The sequence below is a fragment of the Anolis carolinensis genome, chromosome 1 (assembly GCF_035594765.1).
Source record: "Anolis carolinensis isolate JA03-04 chromosome 1, rAnoCar3.1.pri, whole genome shotgun sequence".
Classification (NCBI taxonomy): domain Eukaryota; kingdom Metazoa; phylum Chordata; class Lepidosauria; order Squamata; family Dactyloidae; genus Anolis; species Anolis carolinensis.
In genome coordinates, this window is record NC_085841.1 from 79,989,118 (window position 1) to 80,004,763 (window position 15,646).

The following is a 15,646-nucleotide window of genomic DNA, read 5'->3' on the forward strand; positions in this document are numbered from 1 at the left end:
GAGCAGAAAACCACTGGACATTGCCTACTTGGGAAGAGGCCCACTCAGTGACCTCAAACTTTCAGAAAATGGAAGGATTGAGAGATCTAACTAAAGCATCAATGAATACAAGTTATAATAAAAGGTTCTTGGGAACAAAAATAAAGCACTGAATCTTTTTTCTGCATACTGTAAGGGAGAGAATATGGAAACCTAACATCAACCGAATGTCACAGTATAACATATAGAAAGTGAAAATTTCACTTGAGACATTTTCTCTTGAGATAAAATCTTCTTCAGAGTTTCTGGCACTATATTTGCTGCCACAAAGGGAAGTTACTAAACCTAGGTCATAAGAAAATAATAAGAAAATTTAACCAGACTTTTAATATTATGATACTGTTTTTAAACTAACTAGTCCAATCCCCCTCCCCCCCCCCCCCCACACAAAACAACTACATTTGCAAGAGATCAGTTACAGAGAACACATGTAATACCTGGTTATTTCTACGGAATAAGCAAAATTCATACCTTTTTCCATTTCATATTCAAGGATCTCAGTCTTTCAGAAATATTTTCTTTTTCTTGAGGCCCAATGCTTTTATTTGAGAGAACATCTGGTTCATTTCTGTTGAGCCATTTAAGTTTATCTCCTTGAATGTGCATCTCCTCAATCAAACCCTAGAGAGTTCAAGGGAATGTTTAATTTGATGGAAACCAACAATTCTGAAAAGGCAGTATATGTGCACTAATTCTAGGAAGGCCCACAAAACTCCCACAAAAGGTAGAACAAAACATAATTTGTTTTAAAAATGCAAACTACTCAATCTAAACATGCTGATAAACAAGTGTACAATTTCTGGTGCCACAAAAAGCCCCAAAAACTGTTAAAAAGTTAGGCATGTTGTGCATTTCCTGGTGGCTTTTTCTTAACATTTCTGTAATATTTTCTAATCATTCTAAAGTCCTACAAAGTTAAAGCCCGTGTATATAACACATGGCAGACCCAAGTCCTAAAATAAAGCAAATTATCCACAATATGTTGGAAAAATCAAAGCAACAATGCTGATATCCACTCTCACTCTCAGAAAGACCATGATAGTTTTGTCTTTTGAGGAAAGGGGGTACCAAAAGAAAAAGTGAGAACAGTAATTCAGCAAAGCTGCTATAAGTGGTTATTCATCATTTCAATTGATTTCTCTCTGCATTGTTTACCATCAAAATATTGATTTCTCATATATATCTTCTATAACAAAGAGAGGAGTGATATTATCAGTTTTAAATCTGATCTATATGAACTTTTCAATACCTTTTAAACACCTTAAGTAATGAAATAAGTGTAATGAAATGAAAAATTAGATCTAATAACCATAGCTATGTACATTGAAATATTAGATATTGGTCAAGACTTAATTTACTAACAATAACTCCATTATCCCTGCCTCCACTTTCTTTTCCCCTGACCTCCATACCCTTCCCCCCTGTATGTGTATGGGAAAAAATCGAAATATCTAATAAATATATATATGCAAAAATATATTAATTTCTAAAAATAAGAAGTGGACTTCTGGCCAATTTGGCATTTTAGGTGGGAAATTGGTTGATTGATTGATTGACTGACTGCATTTTCGTATTTCTGCCAGTCCAAGAAGTGGCTCTACAAGCAGAAAACTGGGCCTTTAGGTTCGCTGAGTTCACCAACACTGATATACCGAACTATCTTTCTTAAAATAGAAGGGGTTTTTGACAAAAGCCTCCTTGGTCCAATAGAGGCTATCACTGGTGAAAATGGAAAATAGGGTTTATTTTCTTCCCATACTTCTCCCTATGCTGCTCCAGATGGTTCCCTAACAGCCATATCAGATAAGGCTGTAGAAACTGTAAAAAAATTAACTCCCCTCCCATGCTTCACTTGGAATACAGGGATATACCCATGTGTCAATAATTAATTACAACGCTATAGATCCAAAAGTGTCTGTGTCTGAATCCTAATCAGAAAAAAGGAACAAACAAGGAATCAACCACAATTCAAAATGAATCAACGTTGATTGGTTACTTGCCATTAATTCTCTCAGATTTTCTTCATGGCTGAGTGTAGGATTTTCCCCCAGGGCATTTTCTATATTTTCCATCCAGCAACTAAGTTCCTCCAGCTTTCTTGTGAAGTCTATTAGTTGTTGGCATTCAGTTTTCAGTCTGAAGCACAAACACCAACATGAAAAGTAAAACAAGAAAACCAGTATCAATATGCAAACATATATTAAACTAAATCTAGATAGTGAGTGACACTGGGCATAGTCCTTCTTATTGGTTTGATTTTTTGCTACCTGCTTTTAGAGGGGGGGGGACAGATTTTAAAAATTTAAAATTCAGCACTAACTACATTTACCTTTAGATAAACTGGTTAACTTTCATCTTGAGTACAAGGACGTTTTTGTTTCTTTAGACCTTATCATTGCCTTTCTATTAAAAAGTACTTGCAGCAGGAAGTACAGATCTCTAATTAAATGTAATTCCAAAGCATCAGTTCAACACTGAAAACACAACATAAATTGATCCGCTATTTCAAAAAACAGAGCGAGGAAAAGTTTTCAGTTTCTTTCATGGTACATCCCTCTCATCAGAGCAGAGGTGATTCCCAATTGCTTTAAAGCATTTTTAGAAAAACTTGGGAGAATCAAGCCATGAAAGTTTTGACTTAATGGAAAACAGCCTTGTCCCCAGTGCTTCTCCTAAGATATCCCAAATGTTAACTGATTCCGTTACCTCTGTTGCTTTTCCATGACTTCAGTAGTGATGGCTTTCCAGCGTTTATTTAACCCTGCAAGTTTCTCTTTTAAGAAGCTGCCATCTGTAGTGGAGAGTCTCTGTACAATTCCTTCTCCAGTTCTGTTCAGTGCTGAAAAGCTGGTCTGATGGTTGCTGACTCCCTCTTCAAGTTCCTGTCACAAATATAAAAACCAAGCTAGATTTTGTTGTTTACTCAACCTGACACTGATATGTAGCTTGAAACAATGACAGAGTATACAGTGCTTTAAAAAATAGACATTATATTACTGTTGTTTAAGAGAAGGATTAAATGCTTGTTATTATTAATATGCTAATCAATGAGAAATGGCACATAAAATAAAGTTGAAGCTAGGCCAATAGGAAGGCTTAACACCCTTTAAACGAATATGAATACACACATATATATAAACACACACACACATACACACACATATCAGTTTTCAGCTTTTTTGCTAAGATCTAGTGTAGCCGCGGTTTACATACATGTTCTTAAGATCTTGCACATTTTTTTCCTGAACACTATATTAATTTTATTGGCGGGGGGGGGGGGGGGAATATAATGGGAAGGATAGAGGTTGCTTTAATTTATCACAAAATGAATGTTCAGCCTTTCATTGTAACAGTATAGTTTCCAGCTAGGCTAATTAAGGACAGCATCCCCATGATCTGCAGATATAATCAAAAGCACAAGAAAACTGAAAGAAGTCAGGGGAAGTCAGACTCAAATATTCGCATCCTTAACAACCAGAAAAGCTATTCCCTGTCATCAAAGATCTCTTCACTATAAAGTATAGTAAAAATTATGTAACAAAATAGTCCTGTTCTAGGCACAGCAGTAAAACAGAACTCAGTGGATATGAATGCTTTTGGTAGATAAAGTAAGTAAGTATAACAATTAAGAACAACAAATTACAAAGTGGCTACTTTTAAGGATAGCTATGTCTATCTAAATACGATTATGATGCACCATCGCTCTAAATTAACATTTAATTCCAGTTGTTAGTCCAAATTACAGGAAAAATATTCAAAATTAATAGAAGTTACCAAAGTAGTGATTTAACAAGTCTCACCCATTCAATGCACCTAACAATTGGCTTTATCTCAGTGAGTATAAAGATACGGTTTTAACCTGCACTTCCACACAAATTTACTTTTAACTAAACTCTGTGAGACTTAATTCAATGTAGATATGGATATGAGTGTACCAGAAATCAGATAAAATGAGAATAAGGCAGTCAATAAATAAAAGGTCACATTTATGAAGGAATTTTTCACTGGCAATTTCTCAGTAAGTAGTTCTCATTAGATTTTCATCCATACTTGTCTCCCACAATGCTTTTTTTCAGTTCTCAGGTGCTGTGAAATCCTTGGGGAAGTGCAGCATAAACATACTGCAAAATGTATAGAACAAAACAGTCTGCAACATCTAACCAGAGCCATACAATATCAAGTTTCCATCTTAATAAAAACAAGTCTGCAGGTAGATAAGAGAGTTTTTACTTCTCATGCCAATCCGTCATCAGTGCTATGATGGTGGTAACAGCAAGAAAAGCCAGTACATTGGGAAGAACCCTGGATACAGTGGATAAAGGCCTGGCCATTCCTAAACCTTACTGAAGGATAATTGCAGCCCATCTCTGCAGCATCCTATGCAGAAGAACCAAAACAATAAGTCCTCTAAGAAAACATATTGGGAAAGGAGCAAGACTCAGGGTTGCCATGCTAATCTCCCAACAATCTCTACACCTCGATTTTCACTTGCCTGTCCCCACATAGGATTGTCCTGCATGAGACACAAGTAAAGAACACACTGTTCAAATTTAAGCATTTTTAACAGGACTTATTTCCTGGTGCCATTGCTATTCTGGAGAAAAGTTTCAAATAAAATGTTGACATTTGCAATTTGATTAATATTGAAATACACACACAGTGCTCTCTCAGGCTGGATCAACACTGCCATATAATGCCGTTTCAGAATGCAGATTAGCTGCATTGAACGGGATTATATGAGTCTACACTGCCATATAATCCAATTCAATGCAGTTAATCTACATTCTGAAGCTGCGTTATATGGCAGTGTAGGTCCATCCTCATGTATAAATAAGACAGAAGATCAATCAAAAGTTACACAGTTGAGAGCAGCAATATCAACATCATTAGGAAGCCATGTCCATTATTTGGCAACATAATTTACATTTTAAAATGATTGATTTTAAGGAATTCTAAGAAAAAGCAGCTCATTTTGTCAATAAATTAACTGGAAATGACAATTGGAAATATAGTGTTAATTTGCCACGTTCTTCGCAATGGCAGAGCTAAAAATAAAGGAAAGAACATGGTGTCATAAGCAAATTCCAGAGCAGATACCTGCTGTTGTATCCTTGCTTGCTCTGTATCCAGGGTACCATCAGCAGCATGGGCTTCGGCCAGCAAACCTTCTGCTTCTGTTAACCATTGTGATAGACCATTGAGATCGCAATGGAACTGCCTCCACTCTTCCACAGATTTATCAAAGCAACTGTATAAAACAAGCATAATGGAGAAAAGTAATTTCCTAAGTTTATTTTTTTAATTAGTGCTTTGCTTCAATTGAATGAACTCTTCATTCTATGGGACTAACAGAAACAAACTTGCATAGCCATTTATCTCACAAAATCAAACATTAGGGATCAGATTGAATAGCATGGAAAGAATCATTAGGCATCAGCAGTAACTTTAAAGAAAATTAGAAAAATTTGCACATGGCATGGTGTGAGCTAGTTCTCCTGAAGTGATCAGTCTTAATTTTATTCCTTTGTATATCTGATATTAGACAGACAGATAGAAATGGAACATTGAAAATTATAGTACTTACGAAAGTTATACGGTGTAGTGCTCTGCTGTTCTAATGCAAGTGATTACAAAATATTCATATATGTGAATGATGTGTCTTAAACATGATTGTCAATGTAATTGACCCCAAAAGGAAGCTAAATCATGATGTAGGAGGGTGGACAATGTAAATAAAAGGTAACAAAAAAGTCAGAAATGTAAATCAAAATCTCCACCTAGGACAAAATATCCACCTAAGCTGTGCATCACCAAAATTTATAGGAATTACATCTGGTCTTGCCCTTTTGCTTTACCCATACTCTGTGCTCTTATCTCTGCTGATAACATGAAACCAATGAAATTTGCCTCCTTAGCTGAAAAAAGGTTTGCTATTCTTCCCAAGCAACTTTATGATTATTATTGCTAAGACAAAACAAGAACTCCAGCATAATTTCACCCAAACGTAGCAGATTTAAATCTAAAAGAAATGTCCTATCTCTGCAAAAAAAATGCAAAATACAAAAATGACACTATGTTCTTCCCCACATAGCTTATAATAAAAATCAATTCCTCTTCAAGAAGAATTATTTCTTTTGAAACATTAAATATGCAGGGTCCTTTTATTTACCTTTTACGATCATTGTACATCCTGTTAATTCTGTCCCATTCCACATTCAGTTGTGTTAGCGAGTCTCCTATTTGTACAGCTTCAGATCCAGATGCTTCCAGTATAACATCCGGTTGTTTTTCATGAATAACTGCAATCTGATCTCCAAGTCTGTCCAACATGTCCTTTATGTTCTATAAGTAGAGTATATTAAAAATAATATGAAAATGCTCCACAAGGCAGCATTAGCAGCCAATTAAAACTGAGAACCAGATGGGAAAAGAGAAGTCCAGTTAGATGTCAAAAAACATTAACAGTGTACAAATTTAATACCTTCTATTTTGGCATAAAATGACAAATTTAATTCAAGCCAAATAAAACATCCATCTGTAAGATTAGAATCCAAACATTATATGTTAACATGTTGATCCTTTTATCTGCTTTCATTCTAAAAAAACTTTTTCTCTATTAGACAATCATTTAGATTACCATATTTCTTTCTCTTTCTGGCTTCTTCAGAATGTCTTGTTCAGGTCCTTCCCCATCACACAAATATAAGCACAGTCCCCAGAATATATTTATGTGTAGTGCCACACACACAAAAACATATGCATATACAGGTTTTTTACACTGTGATGCTTTCAATAGAAAAATACTCCCTGGGGGGAAACATAGGTATCTTTCACTGGTTTGATGACTTTTTCATTCTCAAGCTGCAAAGTGAATGAAGAGGTGGATATTTTTTGAGGTCCCAACTTTTGAAACTCTCACCTTGGTCATGTGAGCAGGGACACAGGCAGGGATGGGTCACCAAGCACCCTCTCTTTCCTTAGGCTTTAATATCTACACTCTAGGACAGTGGTTCTCAATCTGTGAGTCCCCAGGTGTTTTGGCCTACAACTCCCAGTAATCCCAGTTAGTTTACCATAGTGGTTCTCAACCTGGGATGCCCAAATGTTTTTGGCACACAACTCCCAGAAATCCCAGCCAGTTTACCAGCTGTTGGGATTTCTGGGAGTTGAAGGCCAAAAGTGGCACTCCTGCAACTGCACATAGAGATTAACATTTTAAAATTACCCCTTCATTGGGTCTTGAAAATTAGTATGTCCTCTTAGGTACATTAAAAAAATATATATCCAGGGCAATGTTATGGTAAAATCAGCTGACTGTAAATAAAATTGCACAAATAGGTATGCATGACTCAAGAGAGTACAAATGTCCTACGATATGAAATCAGAGAACACCCAGTTTTGTAACAAGGTTTACACTGCATTAGAATTAGGCCTTTAGTAAATAACCATTACAATTTTAAACAGAAAATTCTGCTTTCTATCCTTACACTCCACTATAGTTTCCAGTACCTTTAATGAATCTTCTTGAGTAGAAAAATCCTTAAACACACCAGAATGAAGTTCAGGAGCATTTAGTAAGAGCTCAGCATCAGCTATAGCTAGCAAAATCTTGTTAATTTCTACTAGGTATTCTGCAGGGAATGGAGATGCCCTGATTGTTGCTGCATGAGGAACTTGAATCCTTTCTGCAACTTCCTAAAGCAAAAGAAAAAAAGGTGTCAATTAACTCTTTTAAATCGTTCCCATTAGAAAATAAAACAAAATTGCATTATTTGTACTTCCATTGCACTCTATCATTAAGCTTCATTGCAAGCTGCAAACTTTAAAAAACTGAAAAAGAAATGGAAAGATCTCTTTTAAAAAAAAGGAGATGAACTGATTAGAATGTTGAAATAGTATCCTAATTAAGTCACAATTATAATTACCAGGAAGGAGATATTCCTATAAATTTGATTACCTTTTCTTCTTCATTCATATATATAAACATTTTTTTTCTACAGAACATCACAAACAGATGTGGCAATATTTCAATCAAGAGATAAACACAACTTTCTAATGAATCACTTGATTTATAAAAAATAATTAAAGGAGTTCCTCAACCAACAAGTCTAAATTTCCAGAAATTATTATCAGATTTCAATAAGCCTAGTGAAATGTATATAGAAGTTGGGCATTCCTTATACAAAATGCTTGGGAACAGAAGTGTTCCATATTTCACAGTGCCCCCCCCCCCCTCCACAGATTTTTGAATACCTGCATTTGTGTATACAGTTAGCTTCAGTCTCTGTCTTTTTGTCACCAGACACCCACTTCCACCTTCAGAGAAGCAGCTGTGATGCTTGTTTGCCTCTCAGATCCTAAGTGTCCCTCCAGCCTCACATGTCATTTGTTTCCTACTTGTGTTGTGCCAAGGCTGGAGCTTTTTTATTTCTTGTGAAATTCACAATGGAGGTATTGAAGATGCTCCAAAGAGAGCAGCAAAGAAATAGACATTAAATGCCATTTTTCTTCTACCTCTTCTTCCCTTTTCTCAAGAAACATAGCACCATTTTGTAAAGGGAGGCAACTGGGGATGAGAGGATTACTTGAAGTCACTTGAAGTTCATATAAAATATGGAGAGATGTGTTGATTTTGTAATAGTTTGGAAATTTCTAAACTATGAGGTGTCCACCCATCCTTAAAATTCTTCATGATTATTGCTGATTCCCTGTTGGTAGATTGCTTACAAAGGGACAAGAAGATTGTTTGACACTATACCAAACTGGTAAACAGAAATCTATTTCCTTCTGCAGCATGCAATAAATGATGTGCCTTCCACACTGCAGTTATGCCCAAAGCTAAAATGGAATGCTGTTGAAGTTAGAGGAACTTTCCAGTTGCAACCTTCAATCCCTGTCCCAATCATTATTTCAGGCACCAAGAAAAGAAAAATGGATGAAGCAAAAGGGAGCACTCCTTTGATGTGGGATATCTGAGCTTCATACAGGCAGGGCTATCTAGAAGCTTGTGTGCCAACTGCGACCATACCTCGAGAAGTCTGACTTGACCATGGTGGTCCACGCCTTTGTTAACTCCAGGTTGGATTACTGTAACGCACTCTACATGGAACTGCCTTTGAAGACAGCCTAAAAATTTCAGTTAATGCAAAGATCAGCAGCCAGGTTGTTAACTGGAGCAAATTACAGGAAGCGGTCAACCGCCCTGTTCAAACAGCTCAATTGGCTGCTGATAAGTTTCCAGTCCCAATTCAAGGTGCAGGTTATCAACTATAAAGCCCTAAACGGTTTGGGACCTGCCTATTTTTATGACCGCATCTTCCCCTATGAACCTGCACAATCTCTAAGATCATCTGGGGAGGCTCTTCTCTCGCTCCAACCCCCATTGCAGGCACAGTTGGCAGGGAGGAGAGAGAGGGCCTTCTCGGTCGTGGCCCCTCAGCTCTGGAACTCAGGGAGATTAGGCTAGCACCCACCCTGTCCATCTTCCATAAAGATCTAAAGACGTGGATGTTCCACTGTGCTTTTGACTAGATAATTCCCTAGATAACTTGGCCCCAACGAGGACATAAAACCGGCCTGGTACTATACTACTGTACTCTAACCAAAGATATCATTCTGTAGGTTACACTGCCGTCCATCCCTAATTTTGCCATCTGATCTATGCACTTTATCCATCAGCCTCAAAATTTATTTCCACAGTCTGCCCACCCATGCCCAGAAACTGATTGTTATTTCAGGTTCATTAATTGTTGGTTCAATGGTTGCCTTATACCCTGTTATAATGTTGTTGTTTTATTCTGTTTTATGATATTATGTATTTCAGTGTGTTATTTTAATTATGTTGATCAAGCTTGTCCCCATGTGAGCTGCCCCGAGTCCCTTTGGGGAGATGGAGGTGGGGTACAAAAATAAAGTTGTTAATAATAATAATAATAATAATAATAATAATAATAATAATAATAATAATAATAATAATAATAATTTGAGAAAAAGATTGCTTTGCATTTGTGACTCTGCCTCCTGACCTACTGGGAAAGCTGTCCTGCCTGTCTTCATTTCCACAACCTGGGAAAAAGGCATCAAAGAGTTCTGAAGAAAACAGAATGATTTAAGGAAGACTATAATGGAAATTTTCTGGAAGAAGGAGAGAAGAAAAACTATGAAACCTGCCAACAGATGGAGAAAATGGGTAGAAAAACATATGTCTTTTTGAATGTAGTCTTAGAACTATGGGTCACCTGATAAAGTTGACTAGTTGTAAGTTCAAGGCAGACAAAGAGATGCACTTTATGATGTGATGACTGCTAGTTATGTGATTTAAAATAAATAATTATGTCAACAAGGACAGGAAAACTCAATCTCTTCAGAATTTGCAAGGATATAAAATCCCACAGGCCCTGTCAGCAGGACCAACTGTTGGGGATAATGCGGATTGCAGTACTCAGTCACTGGAAGGAACATGGACTCCCACCATACCAGAATACATTCACAGAGGTCAGCAGCTATTAGTCATTAGTCAATTGATCCTTCATATTCTTCCAAAATGAATACCAGATGCTGTTGACAAAGTATAGTAGATGGTCACCTTCATGCTCTACTTGTGAGCTTTCAGAAGCATCTGGTTAAATGCTGTTCAAAACATAATATTAGATGAGACAGACTTTGGTCTTGTCCCAAAAGGCAATTCATTCAAAAGGGCACAGAAATTAACTGCTTCCATTCATCAGAGTTGCATTCTATTCTTTCTCCAAGGAGCTCAGGTTGGTCTATGAATGGATTTTAGGCCAACCTCACACCAGATGCAGAGAGATTGATAATATCCCCCAACTGACATATCTCTAAAGCATAAAGTCAATCAAAAATAGCCATGAAAAGGTGATTGTCCATTTTCTGAACTGCTGTATACAAAACTGCATAATCATCAGTCTAGAGCAGACTGAAGGTCATCAAGGTCCCCAAAAGGGAAATGTTAGTCACAGTTCTATTGATCAAATGTCTACCATTTGCCATCTACAATATGCCAAAGATAAATGAAAACTAAACCCACAGTTGCCTTATGGTCAACATTTCATTCAGAACAAAAGGCCGACACACAACAAAATATATTTGAGATGGGAAAGAAAGTTTACCAAATGAATAATGTCTTAATAGTAGTAGTACTTCATCTTTTGAGTACCTTTGATTATTCAGCTACTGTGCAGATCTTTTCTATATACAGTAGAGTCTCACTTATCCGAGCTAAACGGGCTGGCAGAAGCTTGGATAAGCGAATATCTTGGATAATAAGGAGTGATTAAGGAAAAGCCTATTAAACATCAAATTAGGTTATGATTTTACAAATTAAGCACCAAAACATCATGTTTTATACAACAAATTTGACAGAAAAAGTAGTTCAATACGCAGTAATGTTATGTTGTAATTACTGTATTTACGAATTTAGCACCAAAATATCATGATATATTGAAAACATTGACTACAAAAATGGCTTGGACAATCCAGAAGCTTGGATGAGCGAGGCTTGGATAAGTGAGATTCTACTGTACATAGGGAATATGTGAATGGGAATCAATGGTGCTTTCTCATGCTGTCTGGTATTTGCACCCTGAAGTCACTTGTGAAAAGGATTTATGAGTACAAATATGGAATGCAATGTGTTTAAGTCAAACTTGTCTAACACTTACAAGAAGATACAGAAAGGAGAAAAAAATTGGCCTTCTTCTATGTAGAAATGATTACTTTCCTGAATCTAGAACTACGTCCTCCACCATCTGCAGAGCAAAACTACAGAACACCTGATTTCCATTCTATATAGAGGAAGGAGAAGATACCAGATACAGGGAAGGACTACAATAAATGAATATGACTGTAGTACAGACAATGATCCTATATATTAAAATAACAGCCAGGAAAGGCTTTAGACAATGCATGAGTGGGTATCTTTTTACTGACATTCTCCACATAAAGAAAAGCACAGGAAGAAAATGGTGAATGAGCAGTAAGTCATGTACTTTGTGACAGACAACTCCATTTTGTAATAATACTGAATGTTTTTATCAGGCCTCTTCAATTTTGTGTATTGAAGAAGGAATATTATACTATTCCTCCTTGGTTCTCTCTTCCAGTTACAGAAACTTAAAATAGTTAGGCAGAGAGATTGCAGTCCTGGAAAGGTATAACATTGGGTGAATCATTAGAAAATGCCAGATGTTCAAGTCGGTTCTTCTGCAGCCATCTGTTCTGCATCAATCATCTGCCCCTCCAATAATACTTTCTGTAACTTGCTAACAGGTGAGCAAAAAAACCACAAACAATTTTTCATCATCATAATTCACAAGCTCATACATTTTTGCCTAGGAAAATCTCTACAACATATACCAATTTCATTCAAACTGCCAAAAAAAATCCATTAGGAGAAGAGTGAATTGCTTCCCCTCTGAGTGTTCTCCTTTCATAAAAAATATTGCACTTAGCCATTTTGAAATTTTGTGACTTTCTTGTCAAAAGGCCATATCTATGCTGTATGAATTTTTCATATCAATTGATCGCAACCCCACTGGAGATACATATGTTGTAGAGATTGCCACTATCTCACTTGCCCTACAACTATTCTAAAGCCTGGTAGATTTTATCCATTCAGAAAGATTAATTATCCCTGTAAGTTTTGCCTAATTCTGAAAAAAAAAATCCAAAATCAAAATTGGGAAAGAAAGGTGACAGAGAATCAACTAATTTGGAATACAATGTTGGATAAGAGTTCTATGACGACCATGACAAAAATTGCCAATATATGGATCCTAGAATCAATGTATCTGTAATTCATCCTAGAAGCCCAAATGTTCTAACTGAGGCTATTAAAACTTAGGGTTTTAATAAAATAAAAAAAATAAAAAGTCACAGAAATACTCATGTAAGCAGCATACATGAATATGCAAAATGCAGGCCCACTTTCCAAAGCATGACATTTAAATTTAAACATAACTACTTATAATTGTTTTCTGTTTAAGATGGAAGACTAATTTGCAGTTCTAGCATTATGAATAAGTGATAAGATATTTTATCACCACATGCACCTTAATAATGCTTATGGGCCGCAAAACATTGGCTGCCTTAAGACTAGCATCCTGATGAATTACAAGACAGTCCATAAAAGTTCATGATATACTAAATGAGCTAGTATCATATGAAACCTTATTGTTTTTTATCTAATTTGGTGGGGAAGTGGTAGGATTTGTATGTACTGGAATGAAGCATTAGAGAAGGACAAGTTAAACCATCTTCCTAAATAAAATCACATCTAGCAAGATACCATGTGGATAAAATGCAGGTAGATGCCATTAAAATAGGGCATTGCAATGGGAGGACATTGTAATTCTATACGAGGTAAATATACCTCAATGCTTTTAACATTCTCTACTGTCAGTGTCAATTGGTTCTAGGGTTAAAGGTTACAGAAAAGTCATAATGAGATTAATTCATTCAATTATAAAGTTCCACAACTAGAAATTCAAATGTTTGACAGATTGCCTACAGGGCAATGTATCAATTTCAATAGAAGATAGGAAATTCTTGCAGCTTTATCTTCCCCAGTCCTATGCTTTTCAGATGTTTTGGGATTATCACTATCATAAGCCTTCCCTGCTAGTATGACCAATGGTTGTGGGAGCTTTAATGCAAAATAGATGACTGTTGCTATACTTCAGTGCTGAAAAATACCCTTTTCCTTAACTGAGTTTCTTGCTGTTGTATGCTTTCAATTAATTTTGGATTTAATGTGACCATAAGCAAACATAATATAGGGTTTTCTTGGCAGAATGCATTCAGAAAGGGTTTGCCCTTACCTCCCCCTGAGGCTGAAAAAGTGTGATTTGCTTAATGTCACGCAATAGGTTTCCATGGCCAAGTGGGGATTCAAACCCTGGTCTCCCAGTGCCCTAGGATAAAGAAAAGTGGGCTAACTTCCGATCCACTGTTGGCTATCCCCATGGGATATGCCAACCTTCAGTGACTATCATGGATTTTCTTGCTTTATATCAATATTAGCCAGTTTTAGACAAAGTTGGGAGAAACCCTGGAGTATGCCGGCCCAGTCTTTGCAGCAGTCTGGACACTTGATTCGAGTCCAAATCGGCCCAATTTGCTCTCCAGGTAAACACATCACCATCATACTTTGCCAACACTGAGTACCACATGGGAAGGGGATGGCATATGCTGTGTTACCGCCCCTCTCTGCTAACTGTGGAATTGTTTACAAGTGCCTGGCTGTCACAGTTGCATTTGTGCTATTAGAATTGGGTAAGAAGGCAGAATTACAACAAATTCAGCGTGGTGCTTATGACCATCACAGTCACACCAGATTGCCCCAGCTTTACCACCCAGTGTTTGAGGGCCCTAATCCACCCCACAAACTGCTACATCATATTTGATCAATGAGAAATACAGTTACTGTATCAATGGCTTTTTACTTTTTCATCTGAATCTTACACAATGTTCAGTTTTTCAGCATCATAAAAATAATAATAAAGATTATCATCTAGTACCACATATTAGTAGATAAAAATATGAGTGGGTGATCAGTTACTATAACCTAGAAACATGATTTCTCAAACAACTGTAAGAAATTATTTTTCTACCTGTAATTTTCCCTCATCTTCTGCCCTCTGTTGTCCAGAAAGACTTCCATCAGACTCATTCAGCCAATGTAAATGACCTTTTTCTGTAGTATATGGAGAGAATGAAGGAGAAGCTTCTACCACCTGTCTCTGTTGTAGTGATCTGAGTTCCTATAATGAAAGAAATCAATGATAATAAATCAATAGCTGAAAGGACCAGGAAGAAGGTTGATTTTTTAAAAAAATATGATCCAAATTTGCTTTAAGGAACAAATGGAATAGGGATTATGTCAATTTCATGGCATTCATCATTACTCTTCTGCTTTATTCTCCATTTTCCAAAATCATAACTTGTTATAATTTGAACTGTTCCTGGAGTATTAACAATTAGTGCACAGGGAGATTGTGTCCTGTTGGTTGTCCTGAACCTCTCAGTAGCTTTCGACATCATCGATCATGATATCCTACTAGACCACCTCACTGAGATGGGACTTGGAGGCACTGTTTTACCATAGCTCCATTCCTTCCTGGAGGGGCACACACAGAAGGTAGTGCTGGGGGACTCCTGTTGGGACCATTGGCCATTGTCCTGTGGGGTCCCTCATGGCTCTATTTTGTCCCCCATGCTGTTTAATTTATATATAACCACTAGGAGAGGTCATTTGGAGTTTTGGAGTGCAGTGCCATCTATATGCAGATGACATGCAGCTCTATTACTTATTTCTATCAAAAGCCAAGGAAGCTGTCCAGGTCCTAAAACAGTTTCTGTCATCTGTAATGGACTGAATGAGGGCAAACAATTTGAAACTTAATCCAGACAAGGCAGAACTACTCCTGGTTAGTTGAAAGACATATTAGGTAATAGGAATTCAACCTGTGTTAGATGGGGTCCCTGATTAGTAGAGAAAGAAGCAAACAGCTCACCAGCATTTTTTTCAATGCTGATGCTGCACCACTAGCAAATAAAAAGGAACTGAAGGTCTGAGTGGGAATAAGAC

The 15,646-nt window shown here is 36.8% G+C and overlaps 1 protein-coding gene across 3 annotated transcripts in view; it reads right to left on the minus strand.

Annotated features, from left to right (window-relative positions):
- Positions 1-15,646, minus strand: part of utrn (utrophin) — a 456,383-nt gene that overhangs the window by 265,854 nt on the left and 174,883 nt on the right. For all 3 annotated transcript variants that reach the window (XM_062977769.1, XM_016998724.2, XM_062977776.1), the window contains 7 exons: positions 14,670-14,819; positions 7,549-7,734; positions 6,209-6,381; positions 5,137-5,287; positions 2,746-2,921; positions 2,040-2,175; positions 511-660 (listed from right to left, as the gene is read on the minus strand). In XM_062977769.1, coding sequence (XP_062833839.1) covers positions 511-660; positions 2,040-2,175; positions 2,746-2,921; positions 5,137-5,287; positions 6,209-6,381; positions 7,549-7,734; positions 14,670-14,819 — 1,122 coding nt within the window. The remainder of the gene's footprint in view (positions 1-510; positions 661-2,039; positions 2,176-2,745; positions 2,922-5,136; positions 5,288-6,208; positions 6,382-7,548; positions 7,735-14,669; positions 14,820-15,646) is intronic.